Raw genomic sequence first — 24,211 nt, 5'->3', positions numbered from 1 at the left:
AATGTTCTCCAGGGGGGGCGCTACAGCACAGACCAGAGGTTATAATGCCACCTTACATACAGAAGTAGAAAACAAAGTTGTTTCCTACATTTTTACGTCATCAAAGAGTGCAAATAATTTCTTTCAAGGAGTTTTTATTTTACTATCTGTTCACGGTGTTGATATTTACAGTCTAAATCAAATGATGTCTCAAGATGTTTATATTTGCAAACATTGTAGTTACGCAATTTTGTAGTGCTGCAAAAAAAAGCCCCACAAAAGGTTGCTTTTGCTATATGGACCATCTAACTTTATGGGGACGTCGCAGACCTGTGAGCAATAAATCAACCTTTATCCCTTCATTGTGGCTTTTTTCTTCCTTTCTCATTTGACCTACAGTAACCTCCTCCATCCCTCACTGCTCACCTATTTTCTTTGTCCCAAGGTGTCGTCTAAATGACCTTTTCAGACCCGGTGAACCCTCCTTTCATATATCCTCTCAAATAATAATAATATTCATGATCCTCTTATAAAAATCTTAACCTGACAGCTCTTTATTATTATTATTATTGTATAACTAAAATAAATATAGAAAAAAATATATTTTTCTGTTTTTACCATGATGTTCCCTCCCCCGGGAACGTGGCTGGTGTTATCCAGGGAGCAGACCTTGGCATGGGCCTTATCTTTGAAATCCAGCTTCACGCTCTCAATACGGACATGTCCTCCCCCTGGGAAAACAACAGCGAGAGGCGGAAACAAAAGAAACCCGTGAGGGCCTTAACACAGAGTGGGCCAAGCTTCCTCTGAGGCTGAAACTCAGAAGAAATCCCAAAGCAAATACAGGATACTCTTCTACAAAACAAGGCTCGATGGAAACAGTGTCATTAAATACCTGACTGAGCTGTTTATGATGAGAAATATAGGCTTTACACATAAAATTGGTGGCTGTTAAGCTAATGATTGTTTGTACAACTTATGTTAAACCCTGAAGGGTTGGAACGACTAAAATATCACTATTAAATAATAAATTAGACTCTTTCATCTTTTATTTGGCAGTTTTAAGCCCTGTTCCCTCTGGGTTCTATTTAACACTCTTAAAAGGCAAACCCAGGATGCTTAAGATGTTTGGTTGAATAAAGTATTTTTTAATCCAACTGAACTGAATTAATCTGGACACTTACATAGAGCACAACTAAGACACCCGAAAAAAGCTACTGTACATGTGTTTTCATATGAAACGAAATATTTCAAATGAAATTAGAGGAACAACTTACGGAGCCCCCTAGAGGACATGGGGAATTTTTTTTTCTTTTGCGTTCCCTCGCAAAAGTATTGCGTTACCTCACAAAAACTTTTGCGTTCCCTGGCAAAAGTATTGCGTTACCTCGGAAAAACTTTTGCGTTCCCTGGCAAAAGTATTGTGTTACCTCTCAAAACCTTTTGCGTTACCTCGCAAAAGTATTGTGTTACCTCTCAAAACCTTTTGCGTTACCTCTCAAAACCTTATGCGTTACCTCGCAAAAACTTTTGCGTTACCTCTCAAAACCTTTTGCGTTACCTCGCAAAAACTTTTGCGTTACCTCGCAAAACCTTTTGCGTGAGAACGCAAAACCTTACTTCGGTAAAGTTAGAATGATATTCATAGATTCGGACTTCGGGATCAATAACTCTCGTTGTTGAAACACAAATGGCGCCTCTTTCATGTCCTGATAGCACAGACTACGTATTACAAGAATCAAAAAGCATTATTTTCTAGAAAAATTAGCCGTTCTCCGAGCTGGAGGTATTACATTGATCTCTATGCACAGGCAGCGGCCAGGCGAGTGGTTAGGGACCGTCTGCAAATCGTAAAACAACAGCAAAACGTTTCAAATAAAAATCAATAACTCCACTGCCATAAAGTGCAGAGACTCCAAAATCACCACACACACCAAGGGGCTCTTGGTGATCGCACTACAACAGCTGGTTTGGAAAAATACACCTTTTTATAACTTTTTGTGAATGAAGTACACAGAGATGCTAGGCAGATGGGAGTTCTTTATGAAGTAAAATAGGATGATATTAATTCTTAATAATAACAAAAAAATTCTAAAAAAAATAAGTAAAGGTGTATTTTCCCAAACCAGCTGTTGTAGTGCAATCACCAAGAGCCCCTTGGTGTGTGTGGTGATTTTGGAGTCTCTGGACTTTATGGCAGTGGAGTTATTGATTTTTATTTGTAACGTTTTTCTGTTGTTTTACCATTTGCAGACGGTCCCTAACCACTCGCCTGCCCGCTGCCTGTGCATAGAGATCAATGAAATATATCCAGCTCGGAGAACGGCTCGTTTTTCTCGAAAATAACGCTTTTTGATTCTTGTAATACATAGTCTGTGCTATCAGGACATGAAAGAGGCGCCATTTGTGTTTCAACAACGAGAGTTATTGATCCCGGAAGTCCGAATCTGTGAAAAAGGTTTTGCGAGGTAACGCAAAAGGTTTTGCGAGGTAACGCAAAATTTTGCGAGGTAACGCAATACTTTTGCGAGGGAACGCAAAAGAAATGTCCCCTAGGGGGCTCCGCAACAACTAGATCTCAGGATAAAAAAAATTCTTTCAGTTTTGTTTTTTTCTTGCAGACTCAAGAGGCATTTCTTTAAGGATCTTGGCAAAAAAAAAAATGTATTGGTCAACAGGAGGTGTTTGAATTGCAAAGTATTTGTAAAGCAAAATAAAAAAATCAAAATCTTGCATCTGTTAAATAACATTTTGAAAGAAAATGTTATTGGAAATTTTAAATTTGTATTAAGATTTAGAAAAAAATATCAAATACAAAAAAAAGATCTGAAAAACAACTTCAATTTTGCATTAAAAAAAAGCAAACAGCAAAGTTATCCTTGTTTGATTAAACTGTTTCTCAAAGTTTCATTTCTGGAATGCATCATTTTTTCAAATTTCACTCAATCACAATGTGGAGAAAAAAAAGTCCCACAGACATATCCTTGTGGAACTCCAAAGGTTTGATTTTCCCTTTTTTAACTAATTAAGAGCTGCCGATTAAAGCACACTGTGAGTCACCTGGTCTGTGATGAATGTTGGACATGGAGCCACATTTGGAGGTGACATGGCTCAAGTCGATCTTCTTGGTCTGGATGTGAACCTGTAAGAAGAGGCAAGGGGCCGGACTTAATGCTTAACGCTGACTTTACTTGTTTATTCATATGAAATGCAGTGAATAGACAATATATAGCTTAGTGTAGAACAGGGAGGGAGGGGAGGGGCACAAATCACAACATGGATTTGTGAGTTTATGACAACTCGGATTGATGACATCACTTCCCCAGAGAGAGGTCAAAGTGGAAACAAGTTTAAAGCGGACAACCCTGCATGCTAAAGGGATGTTTCTTCACCTTTTTCATAAGAATGAGTGATTTATGGATTTAACCTCCGTGGCACAAATCACAAAAAAAAAAAAAATAACACCACAACTACACGTTATAGACATGCCCTGGACGTTTATCGTGATGACGGGAGGTTTGTTCTTTGGGGGATGAACTTTGCGCAGAGTCACTCACGTTTCCCCCGCCTGCCGAGTGGTGGACCTTATCCAGGGAGCCACATTTAGACTGAACGTGGCTAAAGTCCAGCTTAACGCTTGGAATCATGACCTATAAAATAACAGGTTGACTTTTCTTTTTTTGTTTTAGATTTTAAACACAAAGAACAAAAAAAATTGAGAGGTTCTAGAGCACATTTCTGCTTTTTTTACCCAAAATAGTCCTTTTAAAGTCTCATTTGAATGTTTTTGTTAGAAAATTCTCCTAAACAGCAAAAGTTCTGCAAGTTTGCACTGAAATTAATTCATATGTTGTATTAGATGACAGACAAAACAGATAGACACACATAAAAGCAGGATGTCGAAGCAATAAAGCTAGGAAAAAAAGCGAGAAAAAAGTGAAAGAGAGAGAAGAGAAGAGAAGTGATTACATACATTGCCTCCTTTTGGCGTGTACTTCAGATTGTCCTTGGAGCCGCACTTTGACTGAACATGAGTGAAGTCCAGCTTCTCACTTAAAATCTGAACCTAAAATAAAATTGATATGGAAACGATGATGATAAAAATAAAATAAATAAATAAAAAAAATGGGTAACTTAAAGATTTAGGTCGTATCTGAGGCGGTTGGTGTTTCGTTTTAAAAATTTTAGATGAGAAATAATGAAAAAGTAAAGCAACAGAAGAGTTGATCAAGGGTTGAACCTTCTTTAACTGCTTATGATAATACAGAGGGTGGATGCCCAGGTTGATATAAGAAGGCGGGGCTGAAAAGCATCATATATCACAATAAACTTATTCATCTATCATTGAACAACTTTGGTGTTGCTTTTGTGCGCCGACACATCCTTTAACTCCTTTTATTCGTTTTTCCAGAGCGTCCAAGCAAATCGTTCGCTACAGCTGACAGTTAAATGTTTATAAAAACACATTTTCACAAACTGAAACTCAAATGAACTCAAATTCTCAAACCCAGTGAGAAAGTTTAGCTCTTGAAGCGCATATTGACCAATAAAAGCGTCGTTGCTAACCTTCAGCGGACCGATAGACATGGATTTTCGCTCCAGGAATAAAGATCCGAAAAACGCAACTTCAAAAGAATGCAATCAGTCAAAAACAGTTTGAAAAAGCCAAATTCTACATATAAAATGGATTGAAAAAATACAATAATAGAAAATCTAATTAAAAAAATTTATATATATAAAAAAATAATCTAAATAAGATCTTAAAAAAAGCATTTTTCGAGCAAAGCTAATCGTGTGAAAAAGTGTGGAGCAAATTAGCCTAGAATCAGTTAAATCGGCCAAAAATCCCAACGAAAAGCATCTGATCGCCGCAAAAACACACTTTAAAGATTCAGAGTGCTTGGAGTAAACGCTTCAAAGCAGATGTTTATATTTTTTAACGCTAAAACATGTAGAGGTTAAATGAAGTCCTTCTTCATCCCCTGGGTCACTCTCGAGGGGTTTAGAGCAGAAGGGGATAAATCCTTGGCATCAGTGACGACAGAAGCTCCCAAATTTTCGCCATTCTGTTAATGCTCCATGGAGCATAGGAACAAAAATTAAATAGGATCTTCTCAGATACATGGATGCTTTGAATTCTCTTTGTGTTGGATGTAGTAGCTGCTGCTACTGCAGTGAGACAGAAATGAAGAGATAAAAAAAAAGAAGCAGAGACGAAGCCTGAGGCAGCAGAAGACAGAGATGGCAGCGGACAGAGCACAGGACAGCGAAGCAGGACTGCAGAGGGAGGCCAGACAGCAACTGAGACTAGACATATGACATCTGCACGAATCAAACGGGGTAATAAGAACCCTAAGAAAAACCTTCACTCTAAATTCATTTATTAATTATAAAGGCCTTTTTGGCATCAAAGTTCTTCCAGATGCTTCTAAATTGAGAAGCCGCTAAAAAAATGTGTTGATTAAAAGGATGACACATCAAATAATTAAATAAATTCTACAAAAATGTAAAAACAAATCTGCTGGCTAACCTTTTTTATGGTAAATTACATTATTTTCCATTAAACGCTTGGAGCAAAACATGGTACGTTACCGCCCTCATGTGGCAGGATTTGGTAAAACCTAAAACTAAGATTTATAGTAAGAGAAATCTAACCAATATAAGAGTGCTTTTAATTTTATTTTTTAGTTTATAAGTAAATAAAAGAGATAGAAAACATATTAAAAACCATATATGATGGATAGCAAATCCTTGTTGCAGATCTCTTGGTGGGAATCAAAAAATTACTTGAAAAAAAACAAATGGTTGTATTTAGAACCCTATAATGCCACTGAATAATTAGAAAAAGACCTTAACACCACCATCCTATCTATATACCTGTCCTCCTTTTGGCTGATGCTTGAGATTGGCCGTTGACCCGACCTTGGATTTTACATTCTTCAGGTCAGGAAGAGGCTGGTTGATGACCTTCAGCTGCCGCTGAACCGACGAAGGAGACTTAGGCGGGGTCCGGATCACCGCCACCTTCTTCTCCTGGAGGACGCTGAAAGACTTGGGCGTGTGGCTGCCAGGGGTTCGAGAGCCCGGGGTGCGGCAGGTGTAGCTAGGCGGAGTACCCGGTGTGACGGCAGAGCCAGGGGTGGAGGCCCCACTGCGGACTGAGCGGGACCGCGCCGAATCTGTGCCTTAAAGAAAAAGGCACCAACTGATTTGCATTGAGGGTGTACTGTTAACTCGTACAGTAAAACACCTGTGGTTCTTAAACCTGAGAGAACATTGGCTTCTATCAAGAAAAACGTTGTCAAGGCAACAACAGTTAAAACTGGGGCCAAGTTTTCAAAAAATGTCATATTGGAGGTTGGGTGGTGAAAGGTTCACCTGCTAACTTCTAAGCTGCTTTTAAAGGTAAGGAACTGAAGCACTTCCGCTGTTTGTATAGTTGGACACAGGTGTACGGAGGCCCAGAAGAGACATAAAAAAATAAAATTAACCTTTAAATCATAGAATTGGAAAAACAATTAGAAAAGTGTTTTGTAATCGCATATTACCATTTAAATTACAATAAAGAAATTGTAAATTGAATATTTTTAATTCATTATCAGACACAGCTAAATTAAAATCCATTAAATCTTAATCTTCGTATTTCCAAATTGAGATTTAAAAACCTCAATTTAAAAATCTAATTATAAATATTGTCTCCTTATTAAATTTTCCCATTTTAATGTTCTTTTTCATCTTGCACTTTCAAATACCGCCTGAAAGACTCCATATTAGGACGCCATCTTTGATTACGGTAGCAAAATGGAGACAAATTGTTATCTATATTTGTTTTGGCTATGTACTAGGTTAGTGTACATTCAGGCAGATCTTTTTTTTTTCATTTTAAATAAAAAAATATTTTGCCCCTAAATAAAAAGAGAATTTATATATTATGTTTGTTTGTGTAATTCATTTTATGGTTAGTGACGAAAAATCTTATATGCTGACTTTGTTTAGTATTGGTTTAATTGTCTAAACACGGAACCATGTATGTTCAGGTTTCATAGAACAAACAACCCCGGGTCAAACAGGAATATTTAAACAGTAAGCGGCTACGCAGAGGTAGACCATGATCTTTATCTGTCAGCAGCTCGTTGCCAGGTTACCAGAGGGACAAAAAAAACAGGCGGGTTGTAGCACAGAAGTCGCACACCTGTTGGTTTGGATCCCACCTGTTCTTCTGGCAGCTGCAGCCCTGACTGAGTCACAAAACTGAATAAACAAACCTGTTCTCTATCTGATGTAAAAAAGATTCAAAGTTCAGTTTAGGTGAGGGAAAGCCTTAGAGGAACTACGGGGTGCTCTACCTGCCATACTAGGGGTTCTTCCGGACCTGCTGTCTCCTCTGGAGTCGGTTCGGATCGCTTTAGGAGAGAAAAGGCAATTTAAAGGGTAAAAATAGCAAAGCGGGAGGTTAGAAAGGAAGGGTTTAATTAATCCTTACGTGAGCAGGGTTTTTATGGAGTAAATTTTGTTCCATTATTGCTGCAAGCAAGGAACCCATTTTTGTAGATAAAAATTGTAAAAATAAAAATATAAAAATGCAATCCATATAGCCCAGATTGAAGACTTTAAATAGTGTTTTAATCAAACTAATCAAAGATTTTTTTTCCCCTAAAAAATATATATATATTTTAGATTTCCTTTTTTTAAAGTTTTTTATTTTACAAAAAACACATGTCTAAAATTGAATAAAATAAAAAAAAGAAATGAAAATTGTTGCTATTTGTACAGCTAACTCGGAAAAAGAAATAAAAAGTAATCTGTAAACAAAAAATAAAACAAAAACGAAATTTCAACTTCGTAAACCAATATAGAATAAAAAGGATTAAAAAAAATGTCATTTCTGAAATATTTTTATTTTTTATATTTATACTCCATTTACAAAACATGTTCTCTGCTAGCAATAATAATGGAACATAATTCACTCCATAAGCTATAAGTCAATTTTAGGGAGTGTAGTCTTACAAGTTGGCCTTGAGGGGGTGCTGTCCTCCTGTTCAGCAGCAGGAATGTGGCGAGTCAGAGACTTGGCCGGCCTGGGGAGGGATGACCTCTTCTCAGGGCTGCGGTACGTTCTCTCCTGAATCAACAGAAACATCAGAGTCAGTAATCTAGCTCCCATCGAAGGAGTTACCTACATCTACAGCTCGGGCCCCTCTCTTTACTCTCTAATTTACCCATTTATTAGATGGAGGGGGTGGGCGGGAGCCGGCAGAGGAAGGGCGAGCTTCCCAAAGCATCGCCTCCACAAGGGGGCGCCGTTTAAGGCTGCAGGCGGAGCTCGGCCGGGGGGATCCCCCACCCCGCTGCACTGCCATCTTTAACAGAACAGCCCTGGTAGGGCTCTGGAGGTGGAAGGAGGCATGCAGGATGGAGCAAGGAGGAAGCGATCGACAGATGGAAAAAAAAAAAACACATAAATAGGAAAAGATAAAGTGGAAAAAAGGAAAAGTGATGATCAAAAGATGAGTGTAATGGCCTTGAATGAAAAAACAGTTTCCTTCCTAAAAAATAAATCTTTACTCACAGATTTTCTCTTTCGAGACAGAAACAGAGACACAAGGCGAGCATGCAAGCCGATGTGATCGCACAGACAGAAAGAAAACAAAATGAGGAGAAGAGCAGAGATTTTTGCAGAGAGGAAACATCAAGTGACAGACAGATCAGTGAGGAATAGAATATAACAGATGATGGAGTTTTGATTCTTTGATAACCAACAAACTGAAAGTTTCTCAGCCAGTTAATGGTGGATTTCCTGGTTTGTTTTTGGCTCATTATTAAAAATGTATATTAATATATGTATTTATGGTTTATAAAGTTAATTATATGCATTTTTAATGCTCAAGTTCAAGAATGCTGAGTCAAAGTCTGGCATGTACTATTGTGGAATGCAAAAGGGGTCTGAATGAACTTCTTTCCTTCCAATAACTATTAAGATGAATTCAAAGACAATTGAACAAGGACTGCTTATTTGAAATACCAGGTTATGACTCCCTTAATGTTTTTCTGGTTTGCACCAAACATTAATCGGATCCAGTTCATAAAAGTTTACATTCATCTGTCCAAATAACTTTTTTTTAATAACTCCACGCAAACCTTCTAATAAAACTATATCTCTTTATATTCTGTCTGTTTCAGTACAGAAAATACAAAGAGATCAAAAATAGTCCAAAAAGAGTCCTAGCCCACTGACCTTTTAATCTTATTTTTAATCACAAACCCATTTCTTGTTATCCTAGTTTTAAATAAATTAGTAAACTAGTAAAAAAAAAAATATGATTTGGTTGTTTTGGGACTAATTTTATTTTATATGATTGGGTCTGCGTAGAGATGAATCGTTTAAGTGACATGAACTGAAGGGATGTTTGCAGTCTTTTTCAATATCATTTGTATGTTATTATATACATTTAACAACCCAAACGTCCACTGTTAGAAATGAACAAACCTGCTTGACAAAGCTGGATAATGATTTTTTAGTTACGTGCTATTAAGACAATACTTTTCTATGCAGTTTAGTTAAGGGCTAAAGTCCTTTTTTTCATCTAATTGTTAATTTTTCTACATTTTGCAGGTATTAATTTCTTATATATCTTAACATAGTTGGATATGATGTATCTAAATGCAGTAGATTGAGCAACACTGACATTACTTACAGTGGGTCTCTCCCTGGAAGGCTGCGCCACGCTGAGAGGCTGATGGTGCCCCATGCCTGTGAGAGGAAAGTAGAAATACTCAACATTTACCAGCAGGGGGAGTCATCGTCTGATATGCACAGCTCGACATATACAGAGCACAGCATGTAATGAATGCATAGCGCCAAAGTAAAGAAAGAAAATAGCAAGCTGCATTTGTTTTATCATGTTTTATATGGAGTGAATTTTGTTCCAGGATTGTTGCAAAAAAACAGTAAATGGCAACCTAAAATAAAATTCAACGCTGTTTTTTAAACGTTTAATTTCGTTTTTCTATTATTTGTTCCTCTTTTTACAGATTTTATATTTTCATTGTTTTTTTGTTTTTTTATTGCAGCACTATTGGATCCTTATTATTCAGTAGTCTGACAGGAAAAGGCGGTACAAGGGAGAGGGAGAGACATGCGGCAAAGGACAACAGGCCACGTCAAAGACTAAGGCCTCCGTACATAAGTTGTGAATGCTTTATTTGATTTCTTTTCATATTGATTTTCATAGATCACACATTCTCTTAATTTCAAGCCCAATTCAGTCGCCCTCTCTTGATGTGCACATTGACCGATGTAGTGCTGTTGCTAACACCCATGCAGACCAAGAAGGTCATTTTTAAGATTCAATCTGACAAACAGAAATGTGAAAATATAAAATCTGCATTCAATTTTTTTAGCATAAAAAATGTTTAAGGAAAAAAAAAATGTAGAAATAAAATCTGAAAAAAATAGCAAACCTTAAACCTTTTTTTAAAAATTCAAGTAACAAAATTAATTTTTTTAAACTTTCCATTTCCAGAACATGTTCTCAGCTTGAAACAATAATAGAACAAAATTCATTCCATAGAGTTATGAACAAAAAAGTGTTGTTTTTTTTTTGTTTTTTTTTTAAATCAATGTCTTTTACCATGCAAGCCACCTTTAAACCACATACTTCATATGCAGTAGATTCAAGAATCATGAAAAAAGCAACTCTGAGCAGCAGTAAATAATCTTGATGGAAAGTATGTGTGAGTTTAGTCACTTTTGACAAAAAAAAAAAAAAAAGAAAGCAATTATGGCAGTGAAAAAAAAAAAAAAAAACAATGATTAAGCAGCACACCATGTTTGCCAGCTACATTGCCACAGCTTGATTCCCCAATAAGCCAAAAATAAAGAGAGATCCGTTTCTTTATTGATGCTACACTAGGTAAACGATCTCTCTCTATTCACGGCGCAGATACCTGGGGAAAGGTGTTCACCTGGGACCTTGCGCCTAGCCGAGCTGTGAAGCGGAGCGGGCCTAGGATGTCTGGGTGCCCCTTTGGCTCCACATTTTCGAGATGGAGAGCGACTTTGGAGGCCTAACCCCCTACTTTGGTCAACCCTCCTCACGCCTACTGGCGAAGAGGAGAGACATTATTACACCATCATGCACAACTCACTTTTTCTTCCACAAAACCTTTGTTTAAGATAAAGTTATTTTAATAATAACAGGCTTGCAAAAATACTCTTCAAATCAGGATCAGAACCTTTTTTCTTTATTATTTCCTCTTTTGGTGGATGGTAGGTTGGTGCTTTGCGTGGCATTTTGCATTCAGCCTTGCCAAGGTGGCCCCTTCCTTTGCCAGGGAACCGTTTAGCAGGGTAATCCACAGCCGTAGGTGCAGCGACAAAACCCTTGGTCTGGGGAAGGGCTTCGATTTTCTCAGTCATGATACTTTTGTCATCATCTGCAGCAAAAAAGTATCAAAAAGGGACTAATTCTCCAAACTTTTCTTTTAAGTAGGCAATAGCTTACACCAAGGTAAATAATCTTTCTAACGATACATAATGATATCCTTTAAAAATATTATAGAAGTGATAAAAGATACCTTGAGGGTCCGTCCAGCCACTGTCTGTATCCAGGATAGACACATCCACTGTGGTTTCATCATTAGTTACTAAACTGGTCTCTTCTTCACCAATCTCTACATTGGGTTTGACATCGTCTTCTTTAACCGCCACTTTTGTCTTGTTTCCATCATCTGGTTCCCCTTCCTTTTCCTTTGTCCCTTCCAGCTTTACTATGGGTAACACCTCTTCCTTATACTCTTCATCACCTTCCTTTGATTGCTGTGGGAGGTCGTGGTCAGAACATGGAGACAGGTGCGAACTATCTGTCGCAGGCTCCCCTTCATCACTATTCAGGGCACTATGGCTCCATTCTTCAGCTCCAGACTTGGGGTCATCGTCCAGCATCTTATTACAGACCATCAGTCTCATTTGGTCCTGCTTTTCCTCCTCTATTTCAGGTTCACCAGGGATACTTTCCTCTGTTGTGTCTCTCTTGGAATGCTGAATCTGCTCAGGTTCTTCCATAATCTCTTGAGGCTCTTCCGCAATCTCAATGTCATCGTCTTCTTCGTCTACTTCGGCTTGAGGTATTACAATGATTGGAGACGATAATTGTGGCTTTGGGGAATCATTTGTTAGAGTTACCTCTGGTAATTGCATGTGTGGATTCTTGTCACCTGCAAGGCTAAAATGTTGAGCACTGCCTGAGGGTGTTTGTGATTCTATCTCTCCTATTCTTGAAGGCTTTTCTTCCATATTATATTGTAAAGGTTCTAATGATGCTGGAGACTTGGCTGTTGTAGTTCCTTCTGGTTTATCAGCTTTATCTTCTTGACCTTTAACCTCAGGGTCTTTTACATCTTTGCTCAACTGTAGTTCTTCATCAATTATTTTGGCCTCTAAAGAGTTGTCAGGCACTTTCTCAAGCCTCTTTCCACTTTGGCTTTCTAGGTTTCCATCAGCCGGGGACCTAGGGCTGGTAGGACTCAGGGGAACTCTTCTTCCAGTTTCTGCAGAAGTGAAAGTAAATGAGTTGTCTGGTGGGATGGGTGAGGCCTCTCTAGAGGGGTCCTTTTCAACATCCACTTCAGGGATTGCTTGTATCTTAATGTCTCCAGGTAGGCCAGTCTCCAGACGGAGTTCAGTAAGGCGGTCCTTAGAGGTTGTCATTGGGATTCGTAAGCGATCTGGTTTTATACCACTAGTAACAGCTTTCTCTAGAATCAAGGAAGTCTTTACTGGTGGATCTTTCTTTTCCAACACAGGATTTTGAGAAGTCTGGATTATTTCTGTCAGACTCTTGTCTAGCATTTGAATATGACCAGCTTCAATTTCCAAAACATTTGCAGCCTCTTCTTCAGAACCCAAAGAGGGAAAGTGCTGGTGGTGAGAATCCCCAGGACTTGGTACATCAGCAGGAGATGGCATGGGTGCCGAATATTCACTGAACACGCAGTAGCCAATGTCCTCTTGTTGATTCTCCCCTTCCACCTCTGTCAAGATATGCTTTGATAAACCAAGCTTGTCAAAGTTATTGCCAAGGAGCGCACTGGCTGGCATTGATTTTCGTCTCATTTGGTCCTTCATCTGTAGAAGTGGACGAAGTGGGAAACCGGCCAAGTCTAACATGTCAGACAAGCTTTCTGGTTGTTCAGAGCTGGAACCATGCTCCTCAGTATTAACTCCTTCCTTTGTTTGGATGCTGTCGGAAGTTGTAGGTGTTGGCGTTATGGAGACAACAGGCAGAAATTGCGATGTGTGCACCTCAACAAACGGGGTTAAAGGAGGAACTTCTGACCCATCAAAGCTTCCACTTATTGGACACAAGCTTTCAGAGAATCTTCTTGACTTGTCAATTTTGACGGTTGTTTCCGTTGAAGAACCTCCAGGAATGTTCAAGGACAGTCTTCGTTGGTCTAAAGATGCTTTACCTGGCAATGCTCTCACTTTTTTCTTCTCTTGTTCTTCAATGCTATCGACACATCTGTCATGCTCTACACTTGAAATTGTCTCTGAGGTCAAATTGAGTTCATAATAGCTTTCTGATGTTGTCTCGAAGTAGGTTTTTGATCCACAGTATTTGTCTTTATCCAATCCTTCTGTCAACTGGACTGTTTCACTACCAAGCCCACCTTTTTCAATGTCAGTTTGCTTGTTGCTCTGATACGTTACTTCCTCTTTCTCCATTTTTTCAATGGTTTCATTCAAAGAGGTTTGAGATTTATTGGGTAACATAACTCCAGGATTATCTTCCATCTGAATACTTGATACTTCTTCTGCCATTGTTTGGTTCTTGGCTTCACACTCCAAAAGCTTGCAGCCATCTGTGGATCCTTCTACGAAATCTTCTTTCCCTTTATAATCATGTTCAACCGAAGAAACTTCAGAAGGATCTTGAGTTGAAGTATTGGGTAAGGGAAGTGTACTTAAGGGAGGTTCTTCTTCAGATGCTCCAGGACATTCACCTTCTTGCACATCAGACTCGCTAGATGCCTTGCTCTTCTCCGCCAGCTGAGCTGTGAGTTTAAAGGATGCTGTACAACTCTGAGTTGACTCATGTTAGCAAAAAAAGAAACCTTTGTCTGCAGCATCCACAAAAGCCACCTCATACAGTCAAGCTGAGGCTTTCAGCACATAGATACTCTCCATCAAGCAAAAAAAAAAAAACACATAGCACAGTTTATTTTGTGCCAGGCCACAAGAGCAGGAGGGGAGGTCACAGCGTCTACGATAGCGTGCAGAGCTGGAACGAAGGAATGAGTTGCATGATGTTAGATGACAATAAACAATGGTACAACAAATTATTGAATTCCTATTGCAATAAAAAACAGATTTCTAAGAAATAGGCAATATGACGAATAAATGTAGTATTGCTTATTTGTTAATGACGATCAACATAAGTGTGTTGAGGGTGAAATATTTATTAGTATGACTTTAAATATTCAATGAGAGTGAATTTTAAAGATTAAATTTGTCAAGGCAACAATAGGAAAACACATTTATTATTTATTGTGAGATGATATGAAGACAACTACAAGGTATCAAGCAAATGGTTTACAACAGACTTCGAATGCATTCAGCGTTTATCCGTGGCATAATCAGCAGCTTCTTCAATCACAGTATTTCAGCAAAACCCACAGGAAAAAATATACAGAATACAATGACAATTTAGACAGTGAATACTAGCGTTTGCAATGTAGCTGGCAATACTAAGGTGCAGAAATGATCAACCATGATATGGTTGATTATATGCTCATAGAAGCAAATGGTTATGTTTTGCATGAAACAAAGCACAAAATGCTACGTCACGTCATTATTCGACTCAACCAACTGCAGCAGAAGCTCACAAAATTTCAGAGCAACAAAGCAGCAGGGAAAGTTTAGCAGGAAAAAAAGCCTGAGCTGCAGTACAATTTATAAAACCCAACATGGACAGCTTCCGTACCCATCGCAGATAGGGCTCGAGAGATTCATGCACAGTTTTGCCAAATGCAGTCACACAGTCACACATTTTCACAGATAGAATAGATTGTTCAAACGCCCGAGTTGTTTCCAAAACCACACACACCTTGTTGTGTTGGGATCTGTTCACCTTGGTGATCTCCTCCATTGATGGCCTCAGGAGTTTGGACCTTCTGGATGCCCAAAGCCTGGGGCTCCCTTACACAATCTGTCTGCTTTAATTGGAAGTCTCCAGGTTGTTCATATGCCACTTCCTCCGGTTGTGCTTTTTGACTGACAACCTCTACTTTTTCCTCTTAGAGCAGGAGGAAAGGGAGACACACAGATGAGACATGGGTGACATCAAAACTAGTGTGAAATGCTTAAGGATTATGGAGATTATGGAGATAAATGTATGTGATTTTTTTCTGTAAACAACCGTCTCTATAGTCTGTCCAATCATCTACGGGTACACTACAGGTTTAACCTTACAGAAGATGGGCAGCAGAGGACCCGTATCTCCTGTCCCCTAAGAGCAAGACGCTGATACATCGATGAATTGTCACCTCACAAACTCACAAAAATATATCTTGTAAGAAACCGATAGATTCATTAGCCTCAAATGTTTCTAACTAATAAAACACAGTGACCTGTATGACTTCAACCAGAAGTGGTAGACTAAAGCGAAACAAACATGGATGCACTGTTGGATTTTCATTTAGACTCTGCTATTCAGTCTGTTTTAGCTGGAATACCCTCTATTTCTTTGTGAAACACCTAGCTAAAAGACACGATTTTTGCCTTTGTGGAGGAGATGTCTGCGCATTCCTTACAACCGGATCTGATAAGAGTTGGAATAATTAGTTAACTCTGCTAGTTATGAAACAAATCAAGTAGCTATTGTTGTCTCGGTCGCGACAAGTGGCTCAAGCTGAAAACCTGGACATTAATTGCTGCCTAGGCAGACAAGTCCGCAATATCGATTACGAGCTTGTATTTGGGAGCTTGGTGTCATGGCTGCTCAACTCTACATGGAGAGACGCTTTCATTCGGGAAAACGTTGGAATCATGGTGGATAGCGTACACGCCACATACAAATAGTTCCAGCTTGAAGAAACGTTGCTCTCTTTTGCGAAAACTTTCCACTGGAGCCTTTCCAGATGGATACTGCCTAGATTTCATCACATATCCATCTCTATGCCAGGTTAAGATATTGAGACTAACTGAATTAAATGTAGCCATGTGCTTATGAAGTAAGTTTTGTTCTGTACTTGTGGCAAAGAACACGTTTTGTATGTTGAAATTGGAAAACTAAACAGGGCTTTTACTGTATTGTATTTATATAGAAAATAAATATTTCTTCAATAGTCTATTGTTACAACTAATGTTGGATCCTTTAAAAACTGCTTGTTTCAGCTACTATAGTCTTTGGGTCTCTATGGAAACTGAATCTGTTCCTGCCTACCTGTTCAGGCCGATTGCACCTTGATTTAGTACCGACATCAGTTTGGTGGAGGGGCAAAATGAATGACAACAAAATGGAGAAACTGATGGATGGAATGAACAAAGGAAAACACAGTGAGGTGTTGACGAAGTAAAGCTGACTAAAAGACTGGTGGGCTCCAGAGGATTTGAAGAAGGAGAGTAAAAGGTTCTAATTGGATTATAACTCCAAGTATTAAATTGTTGGAGTAAATTTGGTCAAAAGGACCAAATTGTGAGCAGAACCAGATAAAGTGGTAGAGAACCAGTGGAGAACATCTGTGCCTTTTTCACTACCTTTCACATCCTGCATGGTTGGAAACAGGCTGTTTTGTACAGAAATATGTACCTTGTGCCACAGGCCCAGTCTGCTCAGCGGACGGAGAGGGGGGAGGGGAGGGAGGCAAGTTGGCCGAGTCATCCACTGCAGAGGTAGAGAGAGAGAGGGAAAGAGGGGACACAGTGGGAAGACGAGACATGGATGGAAAAAGTGATGTGAGTAAATCTGCTCACCTTGTCTCTGCATTATACAGCCACTCTCAGGACAGTTTGTGGGCTTCATTAGCATCGTTTCTTTCACTTCACGGATTTATCTCTTAAGGTTTTACAAGACAGGCTAACTTAAACTGGAGCTCTAAATGGTGGAGCCGAGAGTAAAGCCTCTCCATATTAGACTTATTCATGATTTAAAATCTGAAATGTGAATGGCCAAGTCAAAGTCAGGATGTGATTCTAGTTGAGAACTGATGTTTACATTATTTATTCATCTACAGTGAGTGAGTTTGAGGTGAGTTTTTAATAGAAGATTTTATGAATTAGACATTGTTTGTCAAAAATGACAAAACCTCTCCAGAATGAGTTAAAAAGAACTTTATTTTTCTGTCATTTCCCCTACACCTACTACAAAACTCTCTAGGTTTTGTAGTAACTGCAGATTCAGATGATTTTTATGTACATTCATTTTATCACAGAGTTTACTAAAATACATAAAACTTAAATAAACCTTCCTTCCTTCCTTCCAAATAAAACTTAAATAAACCTTCCTTCCTTCCGTCCTTCCTTCCTTCCTTCCAAATAAAACTTAAATAAACCTTCCTTCCTTCCTTCCTTCCTTCCTTCCTTCCTTCCTTCCTTCCTTCCTTCCTTCCTTCCTTCCTTCCAAATAAAACTTAAATAAACCTTCCTTCCTTCCTTCCTTCCTTCCTTCCTTCCTTCCTTCCTTCCTTCCTTCCTTCCTTCCTTCCTTCCCTCCTTCCTTCCTTCCTTCCTTCCAAATAAAACTTAAATAAACCTTCCTTCCTTCCTTCCTTCCTTCCTTCCTTCCTTTCTTCCTTCCTTCCTTCCTTCCTTCCTTCCTTCCTTCCTTCCTTCCTTCCTTCCTTCCTTCCTTCCTTCCTTCCTTCCTTCCTTCCTTCCTTCCTTCCAAATAAAACTTAAATAAACCTTCCTTCCTTCCTTCCTTCCTTCCTTCCTTCCTTCCAAATAAAACTTAAATAAACCTTCCTTCCTTCCTTCCTTCCTTCCTTCCTTCCTTCCTTCCTTCCTTCCTTCCTTCCTTCCTTCCTTCCTTCCTTCCTTCCAAATAAAACTTAAATAAACCTTCCTTCCTTCCTTCCTTCCTTCCTTCCTTCCTTACAAATAAAACCTTAAATAAAACTTCCTTCCTTCCTTCCTTCCTTCCTTCCTTCCTTCCTTCCTTCCTTCCTTCCTTCCTTCCTTCCTTCCTTCCTTCCTTCCTTCCTTCCTTCCTTCCTTCCAAATAAAACTTAAATAAACCTTCCTTCCTTCCTTCCTTCCTTCCTTCCTTCCTTCCTTCCTTCCAAATAAAACTTAAATAAACCTTCCTTCCTTCCTTCCTTCCTTCCTTCCTTCCTTCCTTCCTTCCTTCCTTCCTTCCTTCCTTCCTTCCTTCCTTCCAAATAAAACTTAAATAAACCTTCCTTCCTTCCTTCCTTCCTTCCTTCCTTCCTTCCTTCCTTCCTTACAAATAAAACCTTAAATAAAACTTCCTTCCTTCCTTCCTTCCTTCCTTCCTTCCTTCCTTCCTTCCTTCCTTCCTTCAATTTTGTGTCTCATATTTATCACTTCCTACTTTTCATAACTTAGTTTCTTTTCCTTAGTCTTCCATTAATCTTTACTTCCTTGTGTCTTTCCTTCATTTGCTGTCCTTTTTTGTTTTCCTCTTTCATTATATCCTTCATGCTGTTCTCTAATTAATACATCCCTATGGAACTTAAATATTTCATATTTTCATGGGGGAAGGTTTGACCCTGACACTCTGTAGAAAGGAACCCTGGTATAACCACAGCTGCAGTAGACTGGGTCCAACAGGATTAGTTTAGGTGCCTAAAGGGGATTGATTGTCCTTTGCCACAGAGGCAGGCTCATCTGGCTCCAATCAATGTCACTGCTCTGTATGGACATGCTTTAGCACACAGTCGACACCCACCTGTTGCTCCAGCTTGTGCAGCTGCTCCCCCATGGTAGCCGTTCTCCCTGTAGCTGTAGGAGGAGTAGCCATTCTCGCCGTGCTCCTGGCCGTTCTCGGTCAAGTGGTCCTCTGGCTGCCTGCCGTCTGCCATGTCTGCCTGCGAGTCACCTGATGGGTCTGAAAGGATGCAGAGAGGAGCAGTAGAGAGGTGACTTGACGCATTCTGCAATGAAATGCAAAAGAATAATCCTCCACCAGGGGGAGCCAGTCACCATGGCCTTTTTCTCAGCATCCATGTGCACATGCTGATAAATGCATACATCTGACAGCTCCCTATTTCCTGTGTTTACAGAGCATGCTCACATCCCTGCAATGTTGCTGTTGAAATTACAACAATCAGCTTAAATAAATTAGTAAATGATGCAGGAAATGACACACAGCTGCAACTAGAAGCTTCCAGCGCTGATGTCGGCTAATTAGAATAACAATGAGGGCTTGTTCTATTCAATATGACAAAGTAATTAAGCATCTTAATATCTGATTAAGCAACCTTGTGTCATAGAAGAAAAAAAACACAATGGGGATTTTAAAGAAGGTTACGATAAGATGAACAAACTATTATCATCAAGCAACTGCAGCTTGTTTCTTTGCGCAAGGTCACTTCCTTCATATAGAGAGAACTCTGTTCATTATTTTTGCAAGGAACCTTTTTCCGTGAATTGAAATTTTCAAAAAAAAAAAAAAAAAAGCAAACCACAAATGACATGTTTTTAGCTTTTTAGAGCTTTGCTGTTTTCCCAAATTTTACTTTTTTAAATTATCCTTTTTTAATCAATGTTTTTCATGTTTTATTTTTGCTGAATGTATTTGTTCATCAGCCTATTTTATATTTGCAGACAAGGGCGTAGGAATATGTTTACTATTGGGGGGGACACATGTCGGAAATCTGAGATTCGTATTCAACAGAAACATATCTTAAGTATGCTACTTAAAAAAAAGGCTATTTAATCTTTTACTTTATTCCTTTATAAATGTGTCTTGCAAAAATAATGCATTTAAAATTTACATAATGCATTTGTTCATAAGATGTGAGCATATCACCAAACAAAATGACTGGAGTCTTTTATTAAGCAAAGGGAGATGTCTTTCAAGGGCTTCAGCCCTTAGCATATTTAGTGTCCGCATCACACTAGAAAATCAAATATTTCAGTTTGATTAAAAACAATTCACTAAGCCACACATGTGCAAAGTTTGATATGTTTTATTTTGTCAAACTTGCAATAATGGTCAAAAATGAATTTATATAGGTTGACTGACAGAGGGAGCTGACAGTGTGTTGAAGAATTATGGACAGGGCGCTTTGAAGCATCTGGTTCAAAAACGCATTATCAACCTTTGGTAGAAATCCATCCATCCTTCCATTTTCTGTACACCCTGTTCCTTAGTGGGGTCGGGAGGTGCTGGTGCGGGGTCCACCCTAGACAGGTGGCCAGTCTGTCAAGACCTTTGGTAGAAATGGCGCCTTTAATTCCAGTTTGCAGTACAGAACAGAGAAAACTACAGAGTTGTCAATGTTGTGTTAATCTGTTTATCGTCTAAAAAGAGGAGCCAGCAGTTTATTTGAGGAAATAAAGGTGCAGAAGTTAATTAGTTGGTTAATTAGTGATTGTGCAGTGGACTGCTGCACAACCAATGCGACCGCCGCTGCTAAGAATTAAAATTAATTCTCCCTGTGGTTTTAACTAACGATCAGGAGCGCGGCAGGTATAACATCTGTCAATTTCGGCGAATCAAAACCACGCAAAAAATAAAAAAATCCTCGTTAAACGCACGCCCAGATCGGGCTAATTTCAACACAAGTTGTGTTAGGTGACGGTAACTCACACTGACGTTTCTCTTTAAAAAAAAATCTGAGTCAGTCCTACTGCTGTTTAAGCCTTTTAGTTGGTGGTGGCATTGTACTGAAATGAGATATATAAAAAAAAAAAAATATTTTGGCTAGCGTAGCAAACGTCTAGAGAAAGTTAGCAGTTAAATATTGGATGAGTGATCATCCCAAGACTACGGAAGAGGATTAGGGCCACTGGAAAAACAAAAAAAGTTAAGTGATTTTTAAATTTCATTTCAGTTTAATACGGGAAAAAGGTCAGAATTCTGACTTTTTTTTCTCAGAATTCTGACTTTAATCTCAGAATTTTGGATCTTAATGTAGATGGTCACCATGAAGGAAGAGATGTGGAGCACTCAGCTTCACTGACAAAGATGTGAGTTGTTTGAGGTGGCCAGTGACACATTGGTGGAAAATGACGGAATTAGGCAACTTTTTACGTGCCCGTGGGGTCCCCTCATTAATGGAGGAGCAGAAGAGAGCTAGTCTCTAAAACAGACATGGCTATGGCTGGATGCTAACATGTTTGTTTTTAAACATACTTTTGTTATATTACATTTGTGTTGTGTTTTCCAAATAATGTAGAAAATGGATGGTGGGTTTATAATGTTTACCTTTTATGAGCAGGACAGGAAGCAGAGAAGTGTAGCATTACCTCCAACTAGTTAAACTCATAATTATGAAGTTATTCAACAAATTCCTCAAGTAAAAAAGTGCAACTTTTATTTTTTATTTCTTTTTGTTGTTGTTTTTTTACCAGATTTGTTGATTAATTTCAAAATTATGTATTCCTTCCAAATTTCCAAATCTGAAGAATTTTTTAAACCAATATCTACATTATTTAACATTTAGTTTATGTTTTAGCAGTACTTCCTGTTATATTTCTTTATACGTATATTTTACATTTTCTTGCACAGCAAGCTCAGCAGATTTGAAATTGTGTGCTTGTGTAAACACTAGTCAATCTTTACTCTAAACATATATTCTGGTTATTTTTTAGTTAGACCTACTTGTTTTTATGTATCTGTATAAGTACCCCCCCGAAAAAAAATAAAAACACTGTAAATTGATTAGAAATATTAATCATCTGTCAGATTTCTGAGAAAAAAGTCAGAATTCTGAGAAAAAAGTCAGAAGGAAAAAGTCAGAATTCTGAGAAAAGTCAGAATTCTGACTTTTTTCCCCATGTTAAACTAAAAAAAAAATGTAAAAATCAGTTAACTTTTTTTTTCAGTGGCCCTAATCCTCTTCCGTACAAGACTAAGATGACTAAACCAAAAAGATTCAGTTTCTATATATGAAAGTGAACTAAAAACAAAACGTTATAAATGGGCAATATTCATAGCAGCATCCCGACAGACTATTTTACCTCATTCACAAGTTTCTGATTTCTGTGTCGCCGTTTCCCTCCCTGCTGACTGAGTGCTCAAACACTCAGCAGTTCAGAGAGGGGAGGGGGAGTACAGTGACGTAACGCTATGCTGCGCCTTCAAAATAAAAGCACGCTAGTTAAAAAAATGTCAAAATCTAATATTTTGCGGTACAATTTTTGGGGGGGACATATCCACCTGGCTTTTATGTTGGGGGGGACATGTCCCCCCCCGTCCCCCCCGCTTCCTACGCCGCTGTTTGCAGATTTATTTTATTTATTTATTTATTTTTTTAACAGTCTTTTGTCAATCTCCAACTCCATCTTGCAGATCACATTCTCCAGAATAGTCAACTGCAAGATGTGAAATTTGTTCAATCATTGTTGCAAGCAAAGTATGGTGTGAGTTTTGATCCATTATAGTTGTGAGTAAAGAACACATTTTGCAAATAGAAATTTGAAGAAAAAAACTGTAGATCGAAATTTTAAAAGAATTGTTTGAAATCTTATTTTCATATTTAATTGAAAAATATGTGCTGGGTTTTGGAATCACATTGACCTGATTTCAGCTTCTGTTTTGGCAATATCACGGCACACTTCAAAATATTGCTGTGGCATTAGCCAATTTACTCCATGAGCCTTTTTGATTCAGAATTTTTTATTTATTTAATTTCTGAATTGGAATCTTTTCTTTAAAACAAAGTGCTCTTTGAAAAAAATAAAAAATAAATAAAAAAGAATGGACCAAAATTCACTCCATGCTTTTTATGCTGGTTTGCTGCTCCCCTGCAGCTCAGCATGACGACAGCATGGGGGTTTTGTCTGCAGCAGCGTGAGGATCTAAGGGTCACAGGAGGAGAAGAAGGACCCAGTAACACTCAAACAGACGGGGACAGACCGTCTGAGGGTGACGAGACGAGCCCAGGGCTCAGTCACAGGCAAGTCGGGTCGCAGCTGTTGCCAGGGAAGAAAACCGGTGCGCTGACAGCCTTGCTGTGCTGATGTTGGCTTTGGAATCACAATGAACTGCCTTCAGCTACTTTTTTGGCAATATCACTGCACATTTCAAAATATTGCTGTGTTTTTATTTTTTCTCAACAAAAACACTTGTAAAATCACACTTTTAAATCCCTCTGATTATTAGTGAGCCATGTTGGTGTTACATGTGATTATGGCTGCAGCTATACATTATTTTACAAATCTATTAATGATTCTGTTGACAACATTTCTAAACAAACATATATTTGAAATGCATAAAAAATGTGTGTGAAATTTCGTAAGTGGAGGGTCGCTAGATCATTTCCATGATGCCAAAAAAAATGTTAATATTACACTTTAGATCATACATTTTACTAATAATCAAGTATTACTGTAGAAACACTATTATTTAATAAAATATAGATTAGAATAATTAGATTTCCCACTAAAATATTAAACACAAGTCTAAAATAATTCATTAAATGTCAACTTTTCAATAAATGCATTAATCAAATAATTTCGATTGGAGATGTAAACAGATAATAAACTTATGATTGATTGTCTATCTAATAACAATTCATTTTGGTATTGTAGTTTTACTGTCGTCCACTAGAGGGTGTTATTCATTCTTACTTGTATTTGCAAAAAAAAGGATTGATTTAATGCCATAGCAGGAAGGAACCCTAAATCCCTATCACTATATAGAGCAGGGACTATATAGTGAACATTGTAGTGAACTTCGTTAAGCTGACCATTCGGAGAGACGATCACTACATTTCCCTCACAGTTGGTGAATGTGACTCCGGCTCCCCGCACGATGCCTTCAGCATCTTTGTTCTTTCTTGCCACAAAAACAAACCTCACGTTGCTTTGCAGGGAGAACTCTTGCAAAGCATTGTGGGTCTAGTGAACATGGATGCACACTACTTTTAAAGGTGCATTATTGGAAATTTTGATCACTACTTTTCATCCACTAGACATTGATACACTAATATAAAATGGCATAATCCCCTATATTGCTCTATACAGGGGTTAGGGCGGACATTCTGACATATTCTGGGATTATTTACTCTGTTTATTAATGACAAGGACATTGAATTAACT

At 38.4% G+C, this 24,211-nt stretch overlaps 1 protein-coding gene across 10 annotated transcripts in view; it reads right to left on the bottom strand.

The window, feature by feature from the left end:
* LOC119780807 (microtubule-associated protein tau-like) overlaps positions 1 to 24,211 on the bottom strand; it is an 86,386-nt gene that overhangs the window by 3,067 nt on the left and 59,108 nt on the right. The window contains exons 4-18 of one of the 10 annotated variants that reach the window (XM_038280984.1): positions 18,891 to 19,049; positions 16,791 to 16,865; positions 11,557 to 14,034; positions 11,215 to 11,415; positions 10,945 to 11,082; positions 9,675 to 9,730; positions 8,549 to 8,557; positions 8,199 to 8,366; positions 7,987 to 8,101; positions 7,326 to 7,382; positions 5,857 to 6,164; positions 3,953 to 4,045; positions 3,537 to 3,629; positions 3,040 to 3,121; positions 598 to 710 (exon numbers count right to left, since the gene is read on the bottom strand). In XM_038280984.1, coding sequence (XP_038136912.1) covers positions 598 to 710; positions 3,040 to 3,121; positions 3,537 to 3,629; positions 3,953 to 4,045; positions 5,857 to 6,164; positions 7,326 to 7,382; positions 7,987 to 8,101; positions 8,199 to 8,366; positions 8,549 to 8,557; positions 9,675 to 9,730; positions 10,945 to 11,082; positions 11,215 to 11,415; positions 11,557 to 14,034; positions 16,791 to 16,865; positions 18,891 to 19,023 — 4,119 coding nt within the window. In that variant the 5' untranslated portion in view covers positions 19,024 to 19,049. Of the gene's footprint in view, positions 1 to 597; positions 711 to 3,039; positions 3,122 to 3,536; positions 3,630 to 3,952; positions 4,046 to 5,856; positions 6,165 to 7,325; positions 7,383 to 7,986; positions 8,102 to 8,198; positions 8,367 to 8,548; positions 8,558 to 9,674; positions 9,731 to 10,944; positions 11,083 to 11,214; positions 11,416 to 11,556; positions 14,035 to 15,086; positions 15,276 to 16,790; positions 16,866 to 18,890; positions 19,050 to 24,211 lie in introns of all 10 variants that reach the window. The other 9 variants (XM_038280987.1, XM_038280986.1, XM_038280985.1 and 6 more) reach the window with 9 other exon arrangements.

This window comes from Cyprinodon tularosa, unplaced genomic scaffold (genome assembly GCF_016077235.1).
Source record: "Cyprinodon tularosa strain WSP-4 unplaced genomic scaffold, ASM1607723v1 ctg166, whole genome shotgun sequence".
NCBI classification, from domain to species: Eukaryota; Metazoa; Chordata; class Actinopteri; order Cyprinodontiformes; family Cyprinodontidae; genus Cyprinodon; species Cyprinodon tularosa.
This window is presented reverse-complemented; position numbering and strand designations above follow the sequence as displayed.